We start from the raw sequence: 17,621 nt of genomic DNA on the forward strand, positions 1-17,621 counted from the left end.
AGGAGGGGGGCGCTGGGATGTATATATAGATACTATGCACAAACCTGTTATCTTATGCAAAGGAGTACATTCATTTGACCTAAATCCAGCGAATGTAATAATGAGTGGTGATGCTTTAAGAAGTATATAATCTAAAAACCTGTGTAATTATACATACAGTGTACTGGACTATTAGACCGGTACCATAAAGCATCTGTTGCCTTAAAGAGCTCTTTTTTTATAAAAATAACTTATTTAGTATTTAGATGATAAATGTGATATGTTTAGAATGCCTATAATTTATCTAATGGTCCTAGTTTTCAACGTTCTGTTTAATACAAATTAGTCGAAATTCGTCATTTTTTCCATCGTATAAAACCTTACATAAAGACATTGTATAGTTTATCTATTTGAACACTGCGAATGTAAATGGATTGTACTGAACATAACGAAAGCACGAAATTTGAAACTACGGTATGTTATTTAAAAAGACAGTTTATTCAAACGATAAACTAAATATGTATTTGCCACACTCAAAACATGACCGGAACACTTTTAGATAGCGGCTGTCCCCAGGTGCACTTAAAAAGCCGTAAGTGCAGTCATGTGACATCGTGGTTTCGTGTGACCTGATTTCAGTGAGTACTTAGTCAGAGACATAAAGACATGGATTGCCGCCTTCTGACCTAAAGTGTATAAATGTCTTCACTCGATACTCCAGGGGTAACGCTCACTTACATTATATGTACCCCTCAAATATGTCTTAGCAAAATGGAGGCATCAGTGTGTGCAGTATTGTGAATGAGACAAGGAAACTAATTTGATCCTTTGATGCTCATCAAACAAATCCCGCGGTTGCGTAACGGTACAGTTGACAAACTTTGCAGTCGGGTGTCGCTCCTATGTAATCATCAAATGACAGATATCAGCTTTGCGATTGGTCAGGTGTTTTTACCCGAGACCAATGATATTGCTAGCCAAGAACATATGCGAGCGATACTCCTGGACGTAGATCACGGTTAGGGTCGTTAGGTATGCGAAATGCATTGTGTGAGTGTCGACATAACTTATTACAAACCGCTTAGTCACAATAGTTGTTATAAACAAGCTCTTCGTCGCGACTGATTCCTCAGGGTCATAGAAAGTTCATGTATGTATTGAGTATTGTTTTCCTTTTCTTGGCAATTTCGATTAATTAAATAACAACTTTTGTTATATGGTTTTAGTATCAATTATTTCATGTATAATCTATAGGTGTGTATATATATATAATTGTATAATCTGTTTTTGTTCAACGTGCGTCATATTTACTTCTGTTGTTTATTTATAGAACACTGAAAAAACTTATCTATGTTAGTAAAGACATAAAAGACATAAAGTACATTGTAGGTCAAGGTTGGTCATCTCAGCAAACTTAATAGCCGTTCATCCTAGAATGGTGCGTCCCAAATATGAAAACAATACGCCCCTTAGTTAGACAGAAAAATAGTTAAAAGTTTTTACCACAATTGACACCAGTGACCTTGAAATTGGGTCAAGCTCATTAATTTAGGCTAATGTTAAAATATCATATTATCCTAGCATGCTGTCGTAAATAGCTAACACAATGACCCATGGTGTCCTGATTATTCAGGGGAAAAAATAATCATTAAGTTATTTTTTAACACATTCTAGCCTTCTTATCATTAAAGGTTATAAAACATTCTATCATTAAAATTTAAAATTGGTTAATGTTATTAAAATGTTAAATGGCATAGTACTTGCTAAATAGCGAGGCTCTAAGTCCCCTGGGTAAGGAGAAGTCGACGGAACATTTGCAGATGTCTGATATTAAGACATGTTTGCTAATGTGATTTCATTTTTACGGTTGTACAGAATAATATCGTAAACATGTTACCGACAGTATATCAGTGTTAAAGCGTTACCTCCGGTTCAGTTCGTATGTCAACTTGCAAACGACACTTGTGTGAAATTGTGAATGTATTTTTGTGTCACCCAACATGACCAAGGACACAAATCGTTCTGCATTATGTGTTCTGCTGTGTTTAAACATGCATGGATGCATATCTTAAATTTTCATCAAAAATGTTGCTTTTTAAAATTCCATTTTCAATGAACTCTCTTGAATATTCAGGACATAACAGCACTTGTGTACATAATTATGTAAATTATTGAAAGCCTTATACATTATTTGTACATATCACACGAAAATAACTCAAACTTTTAATCAGATTAAAATGTGACACTGCTTTTGCTGCGGGACTGGCGTTATGTCAGTATTGTGAACGTTGCTTTAAACCTTTAAATATTAATGTCAACCCTCTGAAACTATATCTCTCGATGCTGTTGACAGCCATGTTTAACAATGATTTCCAGTAATACAACTGTTAATAATCGCTCGCAATGTTGAAGTGATATTAATGTCCTACCTTTTAATAATCAATGTTTCCAAATATTCCCCCTCCCCCTTTTTACGTTGTTTACAGAATTGAATTGCGTCAATTCCCTTTATGTAACTTAGTAATATTAGTGTCAGACGTCATTTAGGCTTTTTTGCAGTAGGATTGTTGTCGGCCCTGTTGTATGTGTTTCCTGGTTATACTGTTCTCAATACTCTTTGTCAGTTATATAAGTGTCAGACTCCATTTTAAATATTTCACAATAGTATTGTTGCCGGCAATATTTTAAATGTTTCCTTGTAAAAATGCTGCCGATTTCAATGCAAAGTTTCTTAGTAACATTTTTGTTGGACTTCATTTAAAATGTATCCAAGAAGCGTAGTTATTGGTCCAATTTCAATGTTTCCTAGTAAAACATCTGTCGATCCCTCTGCGTTGTTTCTTAGAACTACACCGCCTTCAATTACCTTAGCTGTTGGTAAGACAATACACTCTATTGAACGAAAACAAATAATGAGTTCTACAGGTGTCGAACTTCTTTGAACATGTTTTGCCGATAGAATTGTTTTAAACACTTTCTGGTCATACTGGTGACGACATCCGCTCAGAATGTTTCTTTACTATCAGAATCGATTTTTTAATGATTCCCAGTAATTGCTATTGGCCTTATTTAAATGTTTCCCAGTAATTGATATTGGCCTTATTTTAATGTTTCCCAGTAATTGATATTGGCCTTATTTAAATGTTTCCTTCTTAAAATCTGATGTCTACATTCTTTTACATTTCTTCCTAGCAATATTGATGTCGAATTCGTTTACACGGTTCCCAAGTAGTAATTTTGTCAACCTTATTTTAATTGTTTCTAAGTAATACTGCCATTGTTAACCATTATTATTCAGTGTCCATCCACAGGTACAATGTTTCCTAGTATTATTGATGCTGACCACCCCTTGGATTTGCCATTGTAGCTATGTAGCCAATCCTCTTTATACAACTTCGAAGTAATATTTCGACTGCTATTTTTAACAACTAAGTTTAAACGTCTCTTAGTCATGCTGTCGAATATGTTATTGCCAATTATTATTCAGTTTCCACCCACACGTCCAATGTTTCCTAGTATTATTGTTGTTGACCATCCCTTAGATTTGACATTGTTATAAAGGTGTGAATCCTCTTTACATTTTTTTTCTACGTAATATTTTGACGGCTATTTTTAACAATGAGGTTTTACACTTCCTTTTACAATACAACCTTGTAGTGCTGATGTCTGATTGTTCTAGACTGTTCTTTGTGATATTATTTTCGAGTATCTTTTACAATGTTAATCGTTTTTTTAAGAAGTGTGACACTTTTCCCAAATAGCCTAGGAGGTATTTGCACAGTAACGACATTTGGGTTTCCGCCATAAATGATTTTAACCAAGAAAAAATAAGGAGATAAATTACAGGTAAATAAGCGTAACTGAAGAGCGGTACTATCTAAAATTAAACGAGCATTCCTACAAGATATTAAACAAGTAATTGTCGATAGGCTGAGTAAAGTGAAGATATGAAGATATATGCTGACTTCGACTTAATTGATAAGAATTTACAAGTGAACCTGAAAACTATAGTAATGAAAGTAAATTAAAACAATCCATTTTGTCCGACTTAATTGAAATTTGAATTTCAGAAGCAATTTGATTAAAATTTGTGATAAATCAACATTGGATGGACGATGTTGCCAATGAGAGAATACTATTGCTAATATAGGCATAGCAATGTATCCAATCCTTTTGATTCTTTAATAAAACAAGAGGCCCATTGGTCTTAACGGTCACCTGATATATTTATACAGAGAGTTGATTTTGTTTTTAACATGTACAGAAATATTATTCAAAGTGACAAAAAACAATAAAACCACCTTATTCAATATCTAGCATACAGATTTAAGACTAAAAAGTATTTGAAACTAGCACCTCTGATTCTAAACAAGGAAAATGAAGAAATTTTAGCACACTGACTCCTTTGGGCCCCACCCTACAGCCCTTGGCGGTAGGGCTAGCTCAAAATTTTCAAAGTATCAAACTGTCAACTCAATGTTATAATTCCAATAAAGTTATTAACATGTAATATTCAAAGTATCATTTGCCATTATAAACCATAATAAATGTCAGTCAATTCGACCCTTTTTGGCCCCACCCATCAGCCCCGGGGGGTCAGTCAGGGCTGATATGTGCTTACTATCAAACTGCTACCTAATACTGATAATGCTAACCTTAATTGAATTACTTCCAATGGATATTAAACAAATGTTGGTCCAAAATGTGATTTCCTTATATAAAATATAGTAAAGTTTACCCCTTCCCCAGGGGGAAACGTAATACCCCAGGGTCATGAAATTCCCAATTTTGGTAAAGCACCTTAAGACCCTTCCATCTACGAAGAGTATTTGATTCTACCATATCTGGGTCTTGAGAAGAAGAGTTTTGAAATTGTAGTCAATTTGACCCTTTTTGGCCCCGCCCCTCAGGACCCTGGGGGCTTGGGACTAAACCGGCCAATATTTTGTTGACCTCTGTCCATGGAAGGTTCCTGCAAAATTTCATTGAAATTGGTTCAGGGGTTTTGGAGAAGAAGTCGAAAATGTAAATTGTTTACGGACGCACGACGGACGACGCCGGACAAAAGGCGATCGCAATAGGTCACTTGAGACTTTGTCTCAGGCGACCTAAAAATACTGAAATGAAAATGAAAGAATATTAGTTGCGATGTAGCGATAGTATTGTGTAAATAGATATAAAATACGTAGGTTTGGGAATTCGATCGGGAAGTATCATTTTTGTAACAACTTATGCAAAGATCTCTTATCTATTCCATGAATGTGCTTATGTGCAACATGTCATAAATGTTTGTTGCACTACAGTGATTTACGCGGAAGACAAGAATTATTACTGTCAACGGATTTATCTGGAAAGCGGAAAGGCCTATAATTTATAAATATCGAGTTTTAAAAATGTACAAGTATACAAGATCATGCGATGTTTCTTACTACTGTAACGTTTTATTTTAATGCACTTGTATACATATTATGCTAATTTTTGTCTTGTCGCGACGAAGTAGCGAAAGCGAGACTAAGGTGTCAACATAAGGCTTTTGCGTTTAACTTAGTTTCACTTAAAGTATAAGTGTTACACCAACCTTACTTGGACCATAGATGCATATTAGGAAGTACATCTCAACCCATGCATCAAATGTTGGATGCGGCCTACCTTTCATGGTCCATATATTTTGTCAGCATTTCCAGCAACATTAAGTTTTTGCGTTTAAGTTAGTTTCTCTGATACATGTATGTACATTGATGGTCAAAGCGGGACACAGGCTAGACATATCAATCGGAATGACTTCTTAAAGCGATCAATCGGTACTCTGCCTAATGGTTGTGCCGATAAAAGATATTCAATACATTTATTCAAAATCCCTGACTAGAAGTCTGACGCCACTCCCCCAAACAGCCAGGAAGGAAGACCACGCCTACCTGCTCATTCGTGTTTTAGATGTTTAGCGAGAAAGGGGCTGCATACGTAGTTTTACTTGTTTTCACCTTCCTTTACAGATTTCAGTAAAAGTATAGCTGTCTTAATTGTTTACAATGTTTCACTATGAAATTGATTTTACAGTTAAATATAGGATCGTACATGAGTTTCCATTTCATATGAGATTTACAAAACGAGTCTAAGAATTTCTCAATTTAGCGAGCATCTTGCGAGCTAAAATGAAATATTCGTGACGAGTTTCAAAAATTTCATATGAAATGAAAACGAGTGTAAGAACCTATTTATCAAATAATCAAGATTTGTGGCATTTATTCGTGTAAAACAACAATTTTCATGCAACCTTGAAATGTAAAAAGCTGCCATTTTGACTCCAGTGCGTAAGTCTGTGACGTCATGTACTTGTCCTCGGCGTGACGTCGCAACTGAAACAATTGAAACCTACAACCAATCACAGGGCTGATAGGTCATATTACATGGGTTAATACGCAAACAAATATGACATGAGTATATTCACTGGATAACACAGTACATCATGTGATTAAGTAGTATTTATAGTTTAAACAGTTCAATAATGGTAATAGGTTTGATTGTAGTCCATTTGTCATAAGATTTATGACGTATCATTGTTGTTCATAAGGTCTTTTCTTTTCTTTTTGGTCTGGTGAACTAAACAAAGCTAAAAGAACGATTACATGCTTTAATTAGGCGGAAATATGGAGCTGAAGTAGAACACGGTACTTTAATGAAAAGCGCTTCTATCAATCTTCCAATCAGGCGAGATTATTTCTGTGTAAGAAATAGAGTTTAAAAAGGCGTTCTTACTAGAGACGAAAAAAACAAGATGCATGCACACATAACGACGATATATGTAATAAACAGGTCTATTTTTAACTTACTGCTTAGTATTGAGCGATAAGTGTATTTTTCAACCGGAAATATACAGTGCATTTTCAAGAAGAATACGAAGTTGTTCAAGGATGCTACATGTATATAACTAATTATAACTACTGTCTTTTAAGTCATGGCCGTGGTAAAACATTTCATTAATAGTTTGTTAAGTGTTTTCGATCCATTTACGTATATTCTTTTCGGTAGGTGCCGAAGCTATCAAATCTGTGTTTATGAATAAATTTGTATAAACGAAGTCGTTATTTGAAGAATTGACAATAGTTTCGACTACTCGTCTTAGCTAAATATAGGAAAAAACTCTTCAACAGTGAAAAGTGTAGTTGTGACAGATTTTGTCATCACGAAGACCACAAATAAATACAAGAGGCCCAACGGGCCTGCATCGCTCACCTGGTATTTATCTCACGCTTGTAACCTTAAAAGTGATCTAAAATAAAGCTACAGGCAAAATCTCAGAATTTATGACTATAACTTATCCAAAGGAAACTGTTAAAAATTTAAAATCTGTAACCTTGAAAGTCGAACAAGGTCATTACGTTGAACAAACTTTATAACCCTTCATCCCAGCATGCAACTTGCCAAATATCACCAACCCAGACCTTTTGTTTACTGACATATTTGCCCAATTGTGACCTTGAAAGTGGATCAAGGTCATTCAAATGAAACAGCTTGATATTCCTTCAGACAAGCATTCTACTGGCCGAATATATACAATCCAGGCCTCATGGTTATTCAGAAGCGGTCGTTCAAAGATATTAAACAAATTTGATCCCTGTGATCTTGAATATAAGTCAAGGTCATTCATTTCAACAAACCTGGTAGCCCCTTATCCTAGCATGTTATGGGCTCAATATCATCATCCTGCACCTTTTGGTTATTCAGAAGAAGTTGTTTAAAGTTTTCTTAAGACAATTGACACATTGGACCTTGAATATGAGTCAAGGTCATTTGTTTGAACAAACATGGTAGCCCTCCATTCCAGGATACGACTGACCACATTTCGACATCCTGGTCAGTTTGGTTATCCAGAAGAAGCTGTATAAATATTTAATACATATTTGATCCGTGACCTTAAATATATGTCTTGGGTCATCGATTTGAACAAAGTTGGTAGCATTCCCTGCAAGCACGTTTCTGACTACCTTGAATATAGTATGGGTGAAGATAATTCATTTGCACAAACTTGGTAGCCCTTCATGCCAGCGCATACTACTGGCCAAATATCATTACCCTGGGCATTTTGGTTATTCAGAAGAAGTCGTTTGAAGCAGTGACCTTAAGTATAGGTGAAGATCATTATTTGAACAAACTTGGTAGCCCTTCATCCCAGTTTGCTTCTGGCCAATTATCCTAGGCCTTTTGGTTATTAAGAACAAGTTGTTTAAAGTAAAATATTGACGCCGGACGCCGGACGGAGGACGGACGCTGCACCACACCAGGTGAGCTTATAACAATGAAGTTTCTATGAGCACACGAACATCTTAAATTTTCCTGAAGATTTTTATTTGTAAAGGACACAAACACAAGCACATGTCAATTTCATTCTACAGTTATACTGATGAGGTAGATATCGGAAATCCAACAGAATAACATCGCTAAACATTATATACGATTTTTTACTACATTATTTAACACGTACAATCATATATTCAATATCGCTTTTATATACGAGAGGTAGAAAACAGAATCACCAGCACGAACACACGCATAGATAGACCATACCGGAACGCCACAGTTTCTTAATATCATCGGCCGATAAATTTCGACATTATTTTAAACGCCCTTTTGCTTTAGTTTACATGATGTGATATACGTACATCTAAAATGAATTAGGCCTGTACGGTTAAGAATCAGGTAGATGATCGGTTTATATAATTATGACAAACGGTCATTGTGGAAACAATCTCAGATGGAAAGAAATTCAACTAGTGTAATTTTCTTTGTTTTTAATCATTACGTTTTTAGTCAATATGTAAAATTCTGGAAAAATGCAATATAATATAAACCGTTACTTTTTTTTCGTTTGAATAATTTTTGTATCAATGTATCAAAAATGTCCGTGGAGGTAAATGTAAAAACAAAATCTTGTAAATGATATATTTTTTTTCTAACTAATTGGCATTACAATGGTTTTTCATCCCAATTAACATTATTGTCTTCACTTTTAATGTAAAGTAATTAAATTGTGTTATGGCGATATTCTGTATAGAAGTGAATAATATTCAGGATTTCTAAGTACATAATTAAAGACGTTAACAATTGATGATGTTAGCACTAAATTTGTTTACAAGTAAAAGTGAATATACATATTTTAACATTCACAAACAATGAGGTCCCAGAGGTGTCTAAAATTTGAAGATTTAGACAAGAAGAACAATAAAAAAAAACATAAAAAAAACACATGAAGGTATACCTGTAATAATTCGAGGTATAGTTACCATGTCAAATATTGATCATGTTGGCAATTTGAAAATATAATTCATAAACCTGTAGTTCAATTTAAAAAAAAAACATGAATTCTCTCTTTCTGAAGATAAAATATGAGATCTCAGAACTAATGAATAGAACGAGTACGTTGTGTTTTTGCACAATAATGGAGAAGTCAAGCGTCATTGTTTTGAACATCAGATCAAGTATGCTCTAAACACTAGATCTGTATCGCTCATCTATCATTCCGCATGTATTGAAAACGGATCTCATGCTTAACAAAATGAGACTCAAGTTTGATGTCAACATTTAGGATCGACCCGACAGTAAAGAGGCATTACATTGACGTACTACTAGTATTTCCGCATTTCGACAGTTATAGTAGCAAGTGTTTTGTCCCCGCAGTCACGGAACACTACACGGCGCATTGGCGGCATAGCGCTGTGATGTGGAGGAGCTTACGGTTAAAGTATTGTCTTTGACCGATTTTTTAAACTGTACAGGGAAAACGATCGAAACAGTTTGATTCTAAGAATGTAAATTTAGTTAATTTTGACATGCTGTATTATATTTTTATTATTATTTCGTTACGTTCGACAACCAATGCGTAATTAGATGATTAAATACAGTGCCGCGAAATTCCTCCTTTAAAAGAGTTAAGAAAACAAAGGCAGTTTGCAGTGTCCGCATGCAAATACAATTATCAACATTTTAACGTAATGATGTCCATGTTTGGTCAAAATTCATTCATTAAGTTCGATTGAAAGTTCAAATCACGTCTTTGACCACAGACTGTGTCATAGAACGGACGGACAAGGAATGGGATGGCAAACATTAATATAATCGACCATTTTTCTAGGTTAACGAACACCATTTCTATATGACTAAAACACTATGAATTTCCAATTTAATCTGATGACATCAGTGATGATGTAAACAGTATGCTTGCCATGTTTACAAAGCTATCATTCGTTGTTTACCGTTTGATAATAAAAAGGCTTCTCCAACTACCCCCTGATGCGATATTTTTGTTTGTAAAGCAAAAACCTGCCAATTATTTCGAGATCGAAACTACAGATATACATTGGTAAGGCTTAACTCGTAAACTGTTACGGATTTTTTTTATACTTGAATAAAGGTGTTTTTTTATGAACAAATGCTACGTTTTCTAATAGATCAAGTCAATTTCTCGATAAGCATGGGATGTATATACGTTAGAAATACGCAATCAACACGGCATAGAGTGCGAACGAGTTTACAACAAAAAGAGCACATAGCGGGATGATAACAGCCATCGCCAATACCCGAGACTCGTAAGTATCGACTAGGTTTTAAAACAGTAGCACTTCATCGATTAAAAATACAAATAATTATACCGTTTATTATGTTAGACCACAGACCTAGACATATGGTCAACCTGTGACAGGGCCGCATATGTCTTATCCTAGAATCGACAGTTATGCTGTGACGAGGCTTCTTATGACATATGAAAAAACACCTAAAGTTATCCCGTGACAGCCGGGCCTATCGAGACATACAGTTATCACGTGACGGGGCCCCTTATGCTATATATCTTAAGACCTATATTTATAGTATGGCCTGGCCCATAACGACCGACAACGACACATGACGGGCTATTCACTCTTCGCAAACTTGTTCAGAATTGTGTGCAATTTCCATATTTGCAATTTCCATATGTACATATTATATGTAAATAACTGTTATCTGCCAACAATATTGAGCGACACCGTCAAGTGTACTGCGCATGGCATAATAACGTCATTTTTTGTTAGCATACACAGAGAAATCAACAGTTTCACTAAAAAATTGTACAAAATATGGCAACGGAGACATTTCACATGGCACTTCTAATCATGGCGTTGGAAAAACAATACTACCACAGAATCTACGTTTGAATATGATAAAAAAAATGCCCAGGAATCCCTGACTAATAATAGAAAAGGCCCATCTGCGTAAAAGTAGCTGAGCGTCGGTATGAATACAGCTCGTAACTAGCTTTCCCTAATATTATAGAGACTAAACATATACATTATTTAATTGAAAATGTAGTTTAAATCTCGAGTAAAAAATTAAGTGTTACCCAATTATATATATCTCATTCAGATAAAATGGTGTGTGAATAGATATAGGAATTACATATAAAGTATAGGTTTCGGAACTGTACAACTGACAGGACGTAAGCAGCAGCAGCAGCAATAATACAATCTGTAACATGGCCGACCAAAGGCTTCCTATTACATGACCGACCACATGGTTCCTATTACATGACCGACAAGCGACTTCCTGTTACATGACCGACCAGCGACTTCCTATTAAATGGCCGACCAGAGACTTCCTGTTACATGACCGACCACATGGTTCCTATTACATGACCGACCACATGGTTCCTATTACATGACCGACCACAGGCTTCCTATTACATGACCGACAAGCGACTTCCTGTTACATGACCGACCAGCGACTTCCTATTAAATGGCCGACCAGAGACTTCCTGTTAGATGACCGACCAGAAACCTCCTACAACATGGCCGACAAAAGGCTTCCTGTTACATGACCGACCACAGACTTCCTATTAAATGGCCGACCAGAGAAATCCTATTACATGGCCGACCACAGACTTCCTGTTACATGGCCGACCAAAGGCTTCCTGTTACAAGACCGACCACAGACTTCATATTAAATGACCAACCAGAGACTTCCTGTTACATGACCGACCAGAGACTTCCTGTTACATGACCGACCATAAACCTCCTACGACATGGCCGACCAGACACTTCATATTACATGACCGACCACAGACTACATATTACATGGCCGACCAGAGACTTCCTGTTACATGACCAGCCAGAGACTTCCTGTTACATGGACGACCAGAAACTTCCTGTTACATGACCGAACAAACAGGCTTCCTGTAACATGACCGACCACAGACTTCCTGTAACATGGCCGAACCCAGACTTCCTGTAACATGGCCGTCCACTGACTTCCTGTAACATGACCGACCACAGGCTTCCTGTAACATGGCCGACCACAGGCTTCATGTAACATGGCCGACCACAGGCTTCCTGTAACATGGCCGACCATAGACTGCCTGTACAAAATGTGCGTTTGTAAACAATAGATGTCTTTTTTTAATTTGCAATAGGCAACAAAGCTCAATATAAACTCAAACATAAATGAGTTCAGTAATGACATTGCAATATTGATTATTGATGATAACAATGGCACTGAATTAAGTCAGTAAAATAGCACTTAAACTTTCAAGTAGGGATTAACAGGAAAATATTTAAAATACGTTTAAGCGTGACTTTTGAATATCTTAAAAGCTTTTCACCGATGGCCCAGTCACATGACCTGCTGGCGTGACGTCACATGACGCAAGATCACTGCATAACTTACTTTCAGGATATAATAAACACACAAATAGATATATATTGATATACAATATAACTAGCACATACAAACACACACAAAGTAATGAAACCAAATCTATCACCCACAAAACTACAGGGACTTGCTAGGGCATGAAAGATCTAGCATTAGCCATAAGTTAATTCGACAAAAATATAACAAAAATCTGAATAATGTGGAATTCGTTTTAGATAGATGAGGTATTTGTATTCAGTAAAAAAAGGAAATATATAATAGCGTTAAATATGTAATATTTCCGTTTCAATAAAACCAGACATTTCAATGTCTACACATGAATATATATGTTAAACGATATGGCACGTTTGAACGTCGTGTATGAATGTACTCGAAAGCTATATATAAATTAAATATGCACCAAACAGCCACTGTGAATGCATAGCCCGACGAGCTACACCTTCAAAAATGAATTTGTTAAAAAGACCAAAAAGTAGATAAATAGATAAAGGTATCCCTCAACAATAAACAAATTTAAATATATGGGAAAAAAGGCACCGGCGAGAATGATCGCACACAAAAATGTACATATGTAGTTGGTGGAGGGTTATGGTACTTTGATATACGAGTATAACATATATTTATGTACTTTATTTTCGCTATGACGTGTGCCATATGGAATACATGTACCCGTCAAACAACCCTACGGGTTCTCCATAGGACTTACCAGTAATATACTAAGCAATTTTTGTATTGAATGCAGTATATGTACATTATAAATCATACATGCATACTTAAAACTTGTCCATAAACATACAGTAAAACTACGCTTTAAATATGTGTGTTTATATTATCGAAATAAATGTAATATCGATAATACATGTGCATGTAATGTCGTTACACATATACTAACGAAATATATGTAATATCGATTACAATTTAATATCGATACACAAGTATTATCGAAGTACATGTAATATCGATACAAATGTTTTATCGATGCACATGTTACATCGAAGTAAATGTGATATCGATACACATGTTACATCGATACATATGTAATACCGATACAGATGTGTTATCAGCACACATGTTTTAACGATACACCTTTAATATCGACCTGTAATATCGTTATACATGTATAATTAATACACGTGTATTGTGAAAAAAACACGTGTCTGCTAAATACATACATGAGAACTATTTAAACCCGTATTTTATCAAAACACATGTACTGTCTAAATAGTGAACTATCAAAACGCACGTGCCGTCATAATTCATTTACAAATATACTGTCACTAATGCCCACAGTATCCTAATACTCATTTGATCTACAGGTATATATATCTGAATACACTTTGGACTATTCATATAGTATGTATAGCATAAACAAAATCCCTTATTACATAATGTATGAATACAATTATATAAATAGATTTATACTCGTACGCGTGTAACCATGTACGTCATGGAGTTTTAGTGGTTTTTTAAAATCTAATATTTGAAAACTAACTCTATTTTACCTTAAGATGGTAAAAGTGAAAGATGAGTTTTGTCGTTAGGCTTTTAAATAAGACATTTATCGGATTTGTTTGCCTTTATAATTTGTTTGATTGAATATCGAATGGGAGTGTTTGTACATTCTCGTGTGTGACCAAATCGACCAAGTGTAAGTGAAAAGTAATATACATATATATATATATATATATATATATATACATATATAATAGATTGCAAACTCTTAAAAATAACACAAAATAGACAGATATACAAACTAATTTTAACATAAGTCACCACTGGCGACGTACACCCGTAATGTTATATATGCATCAGAGTGACTTTTCAGCCACTCTTCAACAGCCCAGACACCTGGGGCCCTGGAATATAGGTGGCTTCTGACACCAGACACAAGCATCACGTGATCAGTGTGCACGTGTTTAGCGGCAAATCCCTGCTTTATAGTTATATATTTGATAATAATTTCTTTATCTATAAAAGGTAAACGCTTTAAAAAATATTTTCTTTCACTTCAAAATGTGAGAATGATGAAATAGCTAGCGTGAATGTTAACGTTATATAAATGTTACGGTAACATGATATACGAGATAGATATAATTAGTACCTGAGTGTTGGTAGGTTCAAGCGTCAGCAAGACCTATCATATACCTGATAAACATTTAAAAGATGGCGGCTGCCTTTCAGTTTTTGAAATGAAATGGATGTCCCCGTGGGGTGCCTCAGAGCGCTTCGTCACAGATCCTGTTTAACCCGTACTTATGGAAATATGGACGTCTTCTTTCAAATCCCGTGAACTGGTTTGTATCAAATGGAATCACCACTCGATTGTTCCTAGGAATGACTTCCCTTAATTTTTTTCTTCTTTTCAACCATTTCCTTGAGCTTTCTCATTTCGTCCTGGAGTTCGTCCAACTCGTCTCTAAGTTTTCCATTTTCTCCTGCTAGGTAGTCAGACTTGGCTTCTCGAACCATCGTCAAACTCTTTCGGTTCTCTCGGCATTTTCGAGCAGCTTCGTTGTTCCTTCGACGTCTTTCGGCGTATTTCGGATCAATATGAGAACGAGGACTATTCCTATGGCCAGACTTCCTCCCCGATGAAGACGACTTGAGAAGAGGAAGAGGCCCTGATTGAGCAAGAGCAATCTCCGACAATTGAGCTAGACCGTTGATTAGAGGGTTGCCGAAGGCGGCTGAGTGTGCGAATGAGCCGCTGTATTGGCCAGGGGATTGGGTGAAGGAGGCAAAATCGCCGGGGGATTTATGACGTAGCTTATGAGGTAGGGCGGTGGCCGGGGGACTTTGTGATAACAAACTTTCACACGATGAGGTCGTATTTGAGCTTTCATTTTCAGAAACCCCATATGATTTATTGACGGTTAAAGAAAGAGGTTCTTCCTGAGTAGAATTGTCATCGGAATAGTCCATTGTGTGTTTGATCGGTGCTGCGAAAGGGGCGGCAGGCGCTAGGCTCCGAGAATACACGGTCGCCGACGATGGCATTGAGGTAGACACGAGTGAAACAGGACTTTCCCGACCCCCAGGGTAGTATGAAGCGAGGTCCGACCCATACCCGGCCTCCTGATTGAGCTCCCTTTTCACGCGCTGGGAATGTGCAGGCGGTGGCTGCTCATCAAAATCTTCTGTTTCGCGATGATAGTTCGATAATACCTGGTGAGATGTTTCCTCAGCGGCTGTTACAGGAACGTACATCGGCATCCGACCACTGGCACCGAAATTCATTCCAACAGGCATACCCCCGGCCATGTGTAAGAGGGGTGGAGGTACGGACACAGGGAGGCTCCCTCGCCCGGGCCCCATCTGCATGTAACCCGTGGGCATAGCTTGGTTTCCCGGGGACAATCCACCAACTGCGCTAACACTTCCTAAAGGAGAACTAGAACTGTCAGGCTGTTTCTTATGTAGGAGAGGGGGTGGTTCGTCTTCGCCCACAAATGTCTCGTTAAGAGGTATGCCAAAACGTTTCTTTATAGCATACAGTTCATTGCGTAGTCCACAATTGTCTCGTGTGAGATCTACAATACGGTTTTCTAAAGCTAAATCGTGGTATCGCCTCTTTTCCCGCGATCGCCTAGCGGCGTCGTTATTTTTTCTACGTTTCTCCCAATAGTGATCGTCTTTCCTATTTTCTGGGATGAATTCGCGCTGTTTACGTGAGGGAATGTACTCGTCCGCATCAGTGGAGGTCGGCGCCACCACACACGTGGGTATTGACGAGGATTGGGACGGGTAATCGCTTTCGCTGGACAGATCACTTAAAGACTCGTCACCAGTATGGTCATTTCGAAAATCCTTGCTTTCATCCATCGGATCACAAGTTCTTGTCGCTTCAGCATTCGAAGGATCGTGATGGTTGTCTATAGGAGAGAGGTCAGTGTCGTTCTGCTTTGTGGACACGCCTTCTTTTAGCATTATCCAAGTATCCTTGCTTGTCGGTGTTTCCCAGCCAAAACTGCAAACGAAGAAAAAATAAATTAGAACCTTATTTTGATAAAGTCATTACTTATAGAAATAAAAAGCACAGGTATTGGATACATATGAAATGCAAGAGGCAGAATAGTCCTGTATCACCAAATTGTTACTCTACGATGTACGAAGACACATCTCATGTATGTAAAGTTCAAGATGTGGCAAGGTCACCATACGGAGACTAGCTATACAGTTACAATACCGATACTAACTATACAATCATCATACAGAGACTAACTATACAATCATCATACAGAGACTAACTATACGGTCACAATACAGAGACTAATTATAGTCACCATACAGAGACTAGCTATATAGTCACCATACAGAGACTAGCTTTACAGTCACCATACAGAGACTAACTATACGGTCACCATACAGAGACTAGCTTTACAGTCACCATACCGAGACTAACTATACAGTCACCATACAGAGACTAGCTATACAGTCACCATACAGAGACTAGCTATATAGTCACCATACAGAGACTAGCTATACAGCCACCATACAGAGACTAGCTATACAGTTACAATACAGAGACTAGCTATACAGTCACCATACAGAGACTAGCTATACAGTCACCATACAGAGACTAGCTATACAGTCACCATACAGAGACTAGCTATACAGTCACCATACAGAGACTAGCTATACAGTCACCATACAGAGACTAGCTATACAGTCACCATACAGAGACTAGCTATACAGTCACCATACAGAGACTAGCTATACAGTCACCATACAGAGACTAGCTATACAGTCACCATACAGAGACTAGCTATACAGTCACCATACAGAGACTAGCTATACAGTCACCATACAGAGACTAGCTATACAGTCACCATACAGAGACTAGCTATACAGTCACCATACAGAGACTAGCTATACAGTCACCATACAGAGACTAGCTATACAGTCACCATACAGAGACTAGCTATACAGTCACCATACAGAGACTAGCTATACAGTCACCATAC

General features: G+C 36.9%; 1 protein-coding gene across 3 annotated transcripts in view; it reads right to left on the bottom strand.

Moving 5' to 3' along the window:
* Window positions 1-8,293: 8,293 nt before the first annotated feature.
* LOC110451177 (nuclear factor interleukin-3-regulated protein-like) overlaps window positions 8,294-17,621 on the bottom strand; it is a 30,400-nt gene continuing 21,072 nt past the window's right edge. For 2 of the 3 annotated variants that reach the window (XM_021499051.1, XM_021499049.1), the window contains one exon: window positions 8,294-16,624. In XM_021499051.1, coding sequence (XP_021354726.1) covers window positions 14,986-16,584 — 1,599 coding nt within the window. In that variant the 5' untranslated portion in view covers window positions 16,585-16,624 and the 3' untranslated portion in view covers window positions 8,294-14,985. The remainder of the gene's footprint in view (window positions 16,625-17,621) is intronic. The other variant, XM_021499050.1, reaches the window with a different exon arrangement.

This window comes from Mizuhopecten yessoensis, unplaced genomic scaffold (assembly GCF_002113885.1).
Source record: "Mizuhopecten yessoensis strain PY_sf001 unplaced genomic scaffold, ASM211388v2 scaffold5865, whole genome shotgun sequence".
Lineage (NCBI taxonomy): Eukaryota > Metazoa > Mollusca > Bivalvia > Pectinida > Pectinidae > Mizuhopecten > Mizuhopecten yessoensis.